Source organism: Quercus suber, unplaced genomic scaffold, assembly GCF_002906115.3.
Source record: "Quercus suber isolate HL8 unplaced genomic scaffold, Cork oak 2.0 scaffold_103, whole genome shotgun sequence".
Taxonomy (NCBI): domain Eukaryota; kingdom Viridiplantae; phylum Streptophyta; class Magnoliopsida; order Fagales; family Fagaceae; genus Quercus; species Quercus suber.
Window position 1 is genome coordinate 770143 of NW_027069568.1, and position 12036 is coordinate 782178.

The 12036-nt window shown below is 36.7% G+C and overlaps 1 protein-coding gene and 1 long non-coding RNA gene across 2 annotated transcripts; both read right to left on the bottom strand.

The window, feature by feature from the left end:
* Nucleotides 1-211: 211 nt before the first annotated feature.
* On the bottom strand, nucleotides 212-2004 carry LOC111993407 (uncharacterized). Its single transcript, XR_002880973.2, has 4 exons — nucleotides 1832-2004; nucleotides 1275-1339; nucleotides 1024-1117; nucleotides 212-747 (listed from the first exon to the last, which is right to left on the bottom strand). It is a non-coding gene; the product is annotated as an uncharacterized LOC111993407 (long non-coding RNA).
* A 1238-nt stretch (nucleotides 2005-3242) lies between these two features.
* LOC111993430 (chaperone protein dnaJ C76, chloroplastic) lies at nucleotides 3243-10831 on the bottom strand. The gene is made up of 4 exons (XM_065775021.1): nucleotides 10359-10831; nucleotides 8598-8854; nucleotides 8024-8207; nucleotides 3243-3981 (listed from the first exon to the last, which is right to left on the bottom strand). Exons 1-4 carry the CDS (start codon nucleotides 10725-10727, stop codon nucleotides 3343-3345), a joined length of 1449 nt encoding a protein of 482 aa, XP_065631093.1. The 5' UTR covers nucleotides 10728-10831; the 3' UTR covers nucleotides 3243-3342.
* Between the last annotated feature and the right edge of the window lie 1205 nt (nucleotides 10832-12036).

The window sequence follows — 12036 nt, forward strand, 5'->3', positions numbered from 1 at the left end:
TTTTTTTTTCTAGTTAGATACGCTATTCTATATTTTTTTTCAAAATCTTTTGGGTCGGGTCGGGTTTAATGTGACCCGATACCCGATCCGACCCGAAAATCGGGTCTGTAATTGGGTCACTTTTCCGGGTCTCGGGTTGGACACTTTTTTTTTTTTTTTTTTGCTTGCTAACTGGTGATATCCTCCATATCAAAGCTATTCACATTGAGCAGAACATGAAGAGTTATACCGTCTTTGTGCTGTATTGATATATATTACACAATTACACTGACACCAAATTTCTGTAATAAGTTCCAATGGAGGGAGAGCAAGAACTGATACATTGATTCTCTACAAAGGAGTATGCCATGCATGTCAATGCAATTCACTTGCATCAAATTTCAATCTAATCACCTAGAAAACACAAACTCTAAATAGAACCAACCAAAATAATACCAATCAAAAAAACAAATTATAATCCAAATAACAATTTAACCAGCTAAAATTCAGATACTTCAACAAAATAGAGAGAGCCTTAAACCAAATAAGACAAAAAGGGCCAACCCACAAACACAAACAAAGAAGAAAATATTAAGTGGGCTCTGCATCTGCACTGGTTTTTTCCTCGTCTTTGTGGTCTTCCCTACTACCCAACCGATCAGCAAGAAAGGCTTTTAAAACTGGATCTTGACCAGATTTGCCCAATGCTACAGCCAGTAATCCCACATAAATTCCAACTTGGGTTGAGAAACCTAACAGCGCCAATCCCTACAATAAGAAATGAAACATGATGCTTGGATATTTTAACATGCACAAGAAAATATTTCTCAAGTTCTTCTTTCAAGAATATACTAGTGGAACATGTAACAATAATAATAACTGTAAAAACATAATTGCAATAAAAATGATTTGGGCATTAACATAAAAAATAATCCAAATTTTTAGTAATCATCAAGAAATATTCCAGATGGGAGCTAATAGGTACAGAGAGAGGCAGCGTATTGGAACAGCAGCTCAAGTAATAAATGCAGAAGCAAAACTTACCAATGTTTGTAGGCAGATCAGTCATGATTTGTAATAGTGTTTGATGGTGAAGGTGATGCTGCTAAAGGTGAAGCTAACTTCACTTCCAAAAAAGCTTTAAAACATTTTAAAACAACAATATATATTAAATTCCATTTAATGCACTAATAAGATGTAAAAACTCCCAAAATCAAAGACTAAGACAAGGAAATTAAGAAGGAAAAAAAAAAAAAAAAAAACCCAACAAAGAGAAGGATGAGTGGATGACTTACACTGTTACACACATAAAGAGAACTCAGTGAGAGAGGCAGAGGAGCACAGCTCTTTAGTTAAAAACCTGGAAAAAAAAAATCGAAATTGGTCTTTAAAAAAATGATTCAAGCAAAACCCACATCACAAAATGCAAGAAAATCAAACCTAAACAGGGTATTCACATTTAAAAAAAAAAAAAAAAGGCCCAAAATCTGAAAGTATTAAAAACCCAACTAAATTAACAAGAAACTAGGGGTGAATATCTACCAAAAAGTTTTACAAGACTAATCCTATGTTTGGTTGCCAAGAAAATGTGGGGAACGAACCAAAAAAGTTTAAATTTTGAGTTCAACCCACGAAAAATAACACCACTAGCAACACCCCAAAAGTGAGAAAAATATGAAAACCCGAATTTTAAGTTCATTTTTTCTTTCACAGTTTTCTCAGAAACCAATCAAAGAGCAAACACACAGAGATGATAAATCTAATTGGAATGATTCTGATAATCAATTCAAAAACCCACAAAGAATTTCAACTCTATTTACAGTTTGTACATAAAGCAATATATTTGACTTACACAGAGACGAAGAGCTGAGGGAGGTGGAGAGAGTAGGGTTTTTTTCAAAAGAAAAAATCGGGTTTAGACAAGTGAATTTATATGACCCGACGCCTGACCCGATACCGAACTGAACCCAAAAATAAGACTTGAAACCCGACCCGAATATCCTCAGACCTGCCCAAAACATCTCAGGTCGGGTCGGGTTTTCGGGTGGGCCGGGTCAATTGCTCACTCCTGGGGGGAGATGGGCCCCTCAGCCCCAACGTAGGTCCATCTCTGGTCCCAATGCTTAATTTGCAGATGATTTTGTGGGGATAAGCCTCAGCTAGCTGTTCAAACTAGACGAAATCCAGGAAATCTTTGTTGCAGCCTGGATGATTATGATTTGGAATTCTAGAAATGATCTAGTATGGGATAGAAAAGAAAAGAGGGCTTACCATTAACAATCATACAATTTTGGAGAGAGAATCAGAGAGGCAACCAGCACAAAGCTCTACTTGGAGTCCCCCTCCCTCATCTTCTTACACTTTAAAGATTAACATAGTAGCAGCAGAAGGGGCTCTACAAGCCTTTGCATTTTGCAATCGACTTGGGCTTACAAGATGTCACTTTTGAAGGCGATTGTGCTGCATATATTATTTACTGTACTACAACAAACTAAACCAAATTTAGCTATTTTTGGAACATTACAACTTCAAGATTTAGAATGGTCATTTTCAATTTCACCAATAGTGTTAGTAACCATGCTTCTCGTCTACTAGCCAAAGAGGCTCTCTTGAGAGATTCTGTTGGAATATGGGCGGCGGACTGTCCTCCATTTCTTTTTCTTTTACCATCCTTATATTCTGATAAATTTTAATCTTTAAAACTGCTATCGTTTTCATAAAATTTAGAAAATATAATATAATAAAAACTTTAACAAATTAATGTATACATGCATGGTACTATGTATTTAAGATCTTATTTCACCAAATAATCGATGATATTTAACTTTAAATGATACAATACTATACATTTTTTATATTTGTGAAAACTAAATTTTCACAAAGAATCATGACTATCAATTTTGTAAGAAGTGAATTTTACACACAATTTTTTTTTTTTTTTTAAAAGATAATTAACTAGGGGAGTAATTTTACTTTACCTTTTATTCAACCACCCTCACCCACAATGGTGGAAATTTTATCAACTTCATTTAGAATTTTATATCATTTTTCTAAAAGATTCATGAATATTGACTGCCTAGAAATTAATTGAGACACAAAAATACATACTGGTGTATAGCAAATGCAAATCTTTCCTTTGTTGCTATTATTGACTAGCATAGGTTGTTCCTTTTCTCATCAAAAATAAAAATGAGAGGATTGTTTAGATGGAACATTGATTGAATTAGTGTCATTGCTTGTTGAATACTATGTGAGAACTGATCTCCAAATAATTTTCAGTACGTATATATCATATGGTTTAATTAAGTTCTTTTGTATACAAATGGATTTACGTTTACCTTCTAAATCGTTTGATTTCTTTCCCTATAACCTTCGTCTACTTTGAATGACTTCCACAAGTTCAATTATTACAATCCCAATGATGTACCAAGTAATCCCTGCTAACATAACCTGTGACCAAGAGCTGTTAACGATGTCCAAAGCCAAAGAGCCACCTATATGTTGTTTTAATCCACCAACAGTCCCTTCTCCAACTTGTAACCAAACTATAACTGAAGCAATTGTTGCTGTTATCATTGGTAGTACTCCCCATATTACGGGTTTCTTCTGATTGTCATCATCTACTCTATAGTTTTTATCCTTGTATTCTTTAGTAGGTGGAGAGGATTTTTGGGTAGTTGAGGCATTATAGCTGACGACTTGAGTTGAAGCTGGAAGAGCATAGATTGATGGAATCCAATAATCCTCGTGATACATATAGTTTGATGAGATCCGACAAGTCATTCCTCCTGCTTGCTTTCTGGCAGCTGCTGCTTCTCGAAGCTTGTCCATGCTTGGCTCACTAGATTTATTATGAGAAACGTATGTCAGATTATTTTGTGACGACGCAGGTGTGGATCCCCCTCCTCCTCCTGCAATAGGTGATTGCCAGTATAACCAATTTGAGATTGATCTAATTGCTTGAATTGCTGACATTCGAGCTTCTCTTTGGAGGTCTGTTTCCTGACGGACACACAGAAAAACATATTAATTATTATTTATTTTTTTTGAGAAAGAAATAATTTCATTCAATTAAAGATCAATAGAGACTGCTGTCAAACAATACAAGGTTGATAGCATCATTATGGATGCCATTTTACCCAACTTTGAGGAAAATGGGACTCTCTTGCAAGCTTAGCTAACTTATCAGCTACTCTGTTTCCCTTTCGTTTTACATGAGTAAATGCAAAAGCTCTGAAACTTGCTGCCAACTATCTAGAATCCTCAATGAGATGACCAAAAGAGGCCAAGCACTAATCCTCTGTGTTGAGGGAGTTTATTATGCTTACCGCATCTCCTTCAAAGATTACCTTTCGGAGACCAATTTCTGCAGCAAAAGAAATCGCCCTTCTACCTGCAATACCTTCAACATCTTCAACAGAAGGAGGTAGAGCAATTCTTTCGGATAGAGCTCCAATCACGTTACCTTCATGGTCCCTTATAACCACTCCCAAGCCTGCTGCTCCTAGTTCTTGGAAAACAGCCCCATCGAAATTAGCTTTACACCAAGAATTAGGGGGAGTGGACCAATGGGTTGGTACTGAAGGTTGGATAGGAGTCGTAGGCATTTCTTGGACCCCTTGGAATTCCTGTGAGCGCTCCATGGCCTCGGTATGGATCATTGAATAGGGCAGGGAGGGAGAACCAGTTCTAACAGCATTTCTTTTGTACCAGATACTACTGGAAATAAATGCAAATCGCTCGGCGAGGTGAGGATCTTGTGCCTTAAGGATTCCCAAGAAAAGATCCTGGAAATTCACAAATCCCTCAAAGAGAAATGGTTTGCATACCTCTTCCTTCCACCAAATCTCTTTGACCCCATAGCAATCCCACAATGTGTGAATGGCATCTTCAGGTTGATCATGGCATAAGTCATTAGTAATGATTTTCCTTCGAGCTAGGTTCCTTTTCATGTTGTAGTAGACCCAGGAGTGGATGACGCCTGGCGAATTACCGGTTTCTATGGAGACCCAGAAACAGCCAACCGGGAACACTCTTGGGCACTACTCAAGCACCTCTATCTCCAAATGGATTTACCTTGGCTTTGTGTAGGTGATTTCAATGAGATAGTTAAGGCAGGGGAAAAAATGGGTGGGGCATTGCGGCCTGAGAGGCAAATGGTGGAGTTCAGAGGGGCTTTAAATTTCTGTGGTTTCAGGGATTTGGGATATGTTGGATCACTGTTTACATGGTGCAACAATCAATTTGATGGGGTTGTTACATGGATCAGATTAGACAGGGGAGTGGCTACTGCATCTTGGTCTCAAAAATTTCTCACAGTGTGGGTTCATCACATTTCGGGATCCCTATCTGACCACTGTTCGTTGTGGATCTGTTCTGATGATGAGAATGTGCGCTTTTACAAGAGAGGCAGGCCTTTCCGATTTGAAGTGATGTGGATGAAAGATGACTGGTGCAAGGGGGTGATCAAGGATGCTTGGGATGAACAAAATTGGGGCAATCCCATAAACAGGCTCGTTACAAAGGTGGAAGCATGCTGCATAAAACTGAAAACTTGGAATAGACTCTCTTTTGGCCATATCCGAAGCTTATTAGAGAAGAAGACGAAGTTATTAGCTCAGGCTGAAGCCTTATCGATGACAGGACAAAATCATGAGCAACTTCGGATTCTCAAAGGGGAAGTGTATGATTTAATGGTCAAGGCGGACGCTATGTGGCACCAAAGATTGAGGGTGGAGTGGCTTAAGGCTGGTGACCTCAACACTAGCTATTTTCATAGCCAAGCAACCCAACGAAATCGGAGGAACTTCATCTCCAAACTGACTTGTGAAGATGGTCGGGTTGTTGAGGATGAGCAGAAGATTGGAGAGATGATGGCCTCTTATTTCAGTGAACTGTTTACAACAACAGCACCTTCCAACTTCGAACCTATCCTTCAAGGGATTGAAAGAAAAGTACGCCACAAATGAATCTGGAGTTGACCAGAGAGTACATGGCAAGTGAGGTAGAGGCTGCATTGAAACAAATGAAGTCCATTTCAGCACCCGGTCCAGACGGTATACCCCCTATTTTCTTCAAACATTTTTGGAATATTCTTGGTCCTGATGTCCTCTCTGCCACTCTCTTTGTTCTAAACTCAAGAACCATTCCACCAAAAATAAACCATACATTTCATAAGCCTCATTCCCAAAACAAAATCCCCTGAAACAGCCAAAGACTTGCGACCCATAAGCCTTTGTAATGTCATATAAAAACTAATCTACAAAAACATAGCCAACCGCCTCAAAAAATGCCTCCCAAAACTAGTCTCTGAATCCCAAAGCGCATTCCTATCCAATCGCCTTATCACAGACAACATCCTGATAGCCTTTGAAACCTTACACCACCTGAAAAACTAGAGGACTGGAAAAACAGGTTCTATGGCCTTAAAACTTGATATGAGTAGGCATACGACCAGGTTGAGTGGACCTTTCTGGTAAATTTAATGGACAAATTAGGTTTTGATAGGAAATGGATTGACTTGATTAAATCCTGTATTAGCACTTTATCCTTTTTGATATTGATTAATGGTGCACCATATGGTTTAATCCACCCCCAACGCAATCTCCGGCAAGAGTACCTGTTGTCACCTTATCTTTTCCTTTTGTGCGTAGAAGGATTACATGCCCTTATTAAGCAAGCAGAGGTCAGTGGAACCATCACAGGAGTTTCCTTATGTCGGGAGGGTCCCAAAGTGACTCACTTATTTTTCGCAGACGATAGCTTATTGTTCTGTAAAGCAAAGAGCCAGGAATGCAATACTGTTTTGGAATTATTAGATAAGTACGAAAGGGCATCGGGTCAAAGGATCAATCATGATAAAACTCAGCTTTTTTTCAGCTCCAATACAAACCAGCAGGTCAGAAATTCAATTAAAGGCAGATTGAGTGTTTCAGTCTCTCATCAATTTGATAAATACCTAGGCCTACCGTCCTTTGTGGGCAGAGGGAATAAGCAAAGCTTTAGCTACATTCGTGAGAGGATTTGGCAAAAAATTTAAGGTTGGAAGGAGAAACTACTCTAAAAGGCGGGTAGGGAAGTACTAATCAAATCTATCTTGCAAGTCATGCCAACATACTCCATGAATTGCTTTAAATTACCAAGAACCTTATGCAAGGATATTGAGTCTCTCGTTCGAAAATTCTAGTGGGATTACAAAGGTGAGCAACGCAAAACTCATTGGTTGGCGTGGAATAAACTTTGTCTCCCTAAATGCCAAGGTGGTTTGGGATTTCGAGATATCGAAAACTTCAACCTTGCCCTCCTTGGAAAACAAGTATGGGGGCTACTACACAATCAGGATTCCCTGTTCTACAAGGTCTTTAAAGCCAGGTTCTTCCTACTTGCTCAATCATGGATGACAGGGTCAAGACCAATGGATCGTATGCATGGCAGAGCATACTAAAGGCTCGCCAAATGGTTGAAATGGGGTCTTATTGGAGGATTGGTGATGGTCGTAGTGTGCTGATCAGAGGTGATAAGTGGCTGCCAGGTTTACACTACAGCAAAGTTCTTTCTCCCCAAAATCACTTCCCTATGAATACTAGGGCTTGTGCTTTGATGACTGAAAATGGTACCAGCTGGGATGAAGATCGAATTCGGGGTGAATTTCTACCTTTTGATGCTCAGGAGATTCTTTGTATTCCACTAAGCTCAAGAAGGCCGGATGACCGCAGAATATGGAAGGAGACAAACAATGGGGTGTATTCCACGAAGTCAGCATATCAGTTACTGTCCAAGACAGCAAAAAACAACCAACCAGGCCCCTCGAATCCATCGATGCTCAAGAATTTCTGGAACATATTAATTAATTGAATAGTAAAATTATATTTATATATGGACCTAGTAGCTAGCAGATAAAAAATAAATATATATATATATATAAATTCTATAAATGCCATAATTTTAGTTTGTAAATAAATTTCCTTATAACATTCTGGGAGATAGAAATAGCCTGTAGCCGTTGCCCATTAATAATTAATTAGTACGTGGAAAGGAAACTAACCTTGGGGTGTCGTGAAGAAGCTTTTTCCATTGCATCCTCAAATCTGGTCTGGAATTTTTTGACATCTACAAAGATATTTGAGACCCGCGCTCCTGCTGCATTACCCATGCCCACTCTTACATTGCCGCGTGGTTGCTTCGACATTAAGAATTCTAGAGCTGCTAGGTTTGACCTCTCCACAATCCTATATATATTAGCCATTAATTTTTTTTTTTTTCTAAATATAGAAGAACACACATATATATTAATAAAGAAATTCGAATTCCTTCTGTCAAAAAAAAAAAAAAAAAAAAAGAAATTGGAATTCCTTTCTTTTCTAACTATAATCTTAATATGTACTAATATTCATCAATTACTATTAATTACAACATATACTTCTTCATGATGTATTAATTACTTCTGATTTCACTCTAAAAATCATTATTAATTAATTAAGTTGAGGGAGATTATTATTTAGCCATGATATCATTAATTAGCAATATAATGAATGAAAATAGATACTCCTCAAGTATAAGTTAAAGATCATAACACTTGAGCAAATGAGCTAGGTAGCTGGAGTAAAATATATACTCACGAGATGCAATCAACTGGACATGCTCCTATGGCCTCTTGGATCTTGTGTTCAGAGTCAGCCCACTGTGCAACAACTCTGGCTCTTCCATAAACCGATTCAATAGCAAATGTCTTTTCAGCAAATAAGGCACATTTCAAGCAGCCTACGCACTTGACTTCATCAACAAATACTGCTCTTTGTTCGTTTTCCAATCCAAACCATGCTGAGTATATAGGTTTGCCTGTGTAACCTCTAAGTTCTGCAATTTTGGCTTGCTCCTGCACCATTCCTTTTCAAAGTCAAAAGGAATTCTCAATCATATAATTACCTAAGCATTCACACTATCGTAGACATTTAGACTAGATATACATGCTTTAAGAGTTACTGAAAGTTTCAACATGAATGAGAAATTACACACTGTTTATAGTTTCCAAGATTGTTACATTTGAACTTTTGGTGCTTTTGGCCTATGTTTTGTACAGAAATAGGGAAATGTCTAGGACTTCAGCCACCATTTGTGCTTCAACCTGCTATCTTCCAAAATTACTTCGACTTTCCGTTTCTAAAGGTCAATGTTGTTTCTCATAGATGGAGAATTGGAACATAGAGAAGATTACAAGGTTCAATTTCTCTCTCTCGCTCCAAAAAAAAAAACAACTCTGATCACTCTTTTCCCAAGCTATTTTCATTTTCAACACTTCAAGGACGGTACTTGGTATGTTATATATAAAGTTTTTAGATAAAAATTAGATATAGTACTTTATGTATAATATATTACAGTCCTCAATTAAATAACACTTAGTTATTTTGAATTTAATTATTCTTAGAAAAGATTACATCATTCCCAATATAGCCAAATGTTTGAATTCAATTGCGGATCTTAATGTACTGCACCTAATTTATTGTATCTAATTTTTACCCTTATAGTTTGGGAAAAGTTATGGTTCACAATAATTGTTTTAAATTTGACTATATATATGTTCTCATAAAAAATAGGTTTAAATTTGATTCTTTCTAGTGCATCTTCCATTCCAAGAATAAAAATTGGTGTTTTCACTTACATATCCATACCCCAAAAAATTTTAAAACTGATTTATTTATTTATTTTTTTCGTGTAAATTTTCCACCAAATTTGGTTTTAACTTTAGTCTTGACAAACCATGTTTTTTGAATGGAGTCATGGTGTAGCTTTGTGTTAAAACCCTATTTCCCTCTCTTGTGTGTGTGTGTTTGTTTCTAAAAAAAAAAAAAAAAAAAACTTAAGTCTCAACAAACTTAACCTATAATAGAACTAATTCAATTTTAAACTATTTATATTTTTTATTAACATTGATACAAAAAGTAGACGAGCTCTATGGTTTGTCAAGATCCTTGAATATTTTGAAGCAATGGCAAATTTATGAGCCAAAAATAAAAAGACAAACGCCTTGACCACCAAACTATTCTACAGATGCATTAGATCTTTCGAAATGCTTGGTTACACATGGTGACAGATCTTTCGAAATGGTTGGTTACACATAATGACAGATCTTGTTGGCATATAATCAAGTATAACAAATAGTCATATTAAACAAAACTAAATTGACTCTAAAAATAATAATAATAAAGCAAACAAAAGTCTTCAAACTAAAGGAGCCATATTTTAGTGAATCGCTATAATTAATAATGTCATGCTAGGTTATAATCAATGATATTATTATTTGTTGTTGTTGTTAGTTTGGATAAAATGATAAAAACAAAAGTTCAAACCTTATCATATAAGCTGAACGTAACCACACAAACCTTATCATAAGCTGAACGTAAGTTAGGATCAGAAAGGATGGAGTAAACTTCATTGAGTATGATAGCCATGTCATGTCCTGCTGGCCCAGCAATGTCAGGGTGGCACCGCTTCTGCAGCGTCCGATACGCCAGTTTTATCTGCGACTGATGAGAAGAGCTATCTACGCCAAGAAGATCATAGAGATCAAAGTCCATGATTGAACTTGAAGAGGAAGCAGCGGCAGCAGCTTTGCAGGTCATCGAATTTCTGTACAGCTTTCTAGCAGTTGCATTGAACGGACTGATTTTTTTTTGGGTTAATTTCTTTGTTGTGAATCTTGTGATTGAAGGAGTACTGGCAGCGAACAGAGGAAGGCATGCCGTAGACATTTTAATTTTAATTTTTTTCTCTCCCTCTTCCTCGATGAATATAATAATAAAATAATAATATAGAGATTTCTGATTTAAAAACACGAGATGATGGGATGGGAGATATTTTTGAGATACAATTGAAGGATTGACAAAAGATATTATTTATATTGACAAAAGAAAAGATATTTGAATATATTGACAAAAAGATATTTGTGTTCCCACTTAAAAAGATCCGGTGTCAGCTGTAAATTGCTAAAGATGGTCCTACTTATTTATTTATTTTTAAAATTTTTTTCCTGCCCCCCAAAAAATTTAAAATAAATAAACAAAGTTGGAGACCATTTTCTCACAAACAGTCATCATTGACATGCACTATGCATGCTTATGTAGTATATTCTTTTTAAGACTGGGTTTGTTTTGGCTTCAAATTGCTTTCGGAAATATTTTTTTCGTAAAACTTGAGTATTTGGTTGAACTAGGAAATTCAGTCAACTGAAATACTTTTCCCCTTTGATCGTAAAATAACCCAAAACACCCATAAAATCATTTCCGTTTATATCTTCATTTCAAATCATTTCCGGATCACAGACACCCAAAGAGAGAGAGAGAAAGAGCAAGAAGAAGGAGTGGAGATCGCACCCCAACCCCCAGACGTGCTAGCGAGATCATGCCTTCAAGATCGTCCCGCTGAGATTGTCCCGCCAAGATCATCTCGTCGTCGATTGCAGCACCGCACCGATCAAGCAAAGATCGAACCCAGTCGCTTCAAGTGCCTTCGCCGTTGCCTTCGCCTTCGAACCCACACGCTTTCGCCTCAAGCAAAGATCGCAGCACTGCGCTGACCCACACGCCTTTGCCTTTTGACCGGATTTGATGATTTTTTTTCTTTGGGTTTTGTTTCTTTTGTGTTTGTGAACTGAGAAATGATATTATATATTTGTTTGGAAGCTGAGAAAATGTGAGCAACAAGTAGAAAATGTGTTTTCTATAGTATTTTCAAGAATACAACCAAACACTAGAAAATATTTTTCAAAGCATTTTTTGAAATGCAATCAAACAGCCTGAATACATTTTCTTTTCCTGAAAATAGCATTTCCGAAAAATATATATTTTCCGGAAAATATTTTACATGAACTAAACACAACCTAAGTCAAAATTTTTATTATAGTTTTTTCCCCTTCCCTTCTTATCATTTACTTTTTATGGACATATTTCCCCTTTCCAACCATCTTATTAGGGTTTTTTTTTTTTTTTTTTTTTGAGAGAAATCTTATTAGTATTAAAATGGTTATGATTCATGACCAGTATAAATCCATGTCAGCGAAAT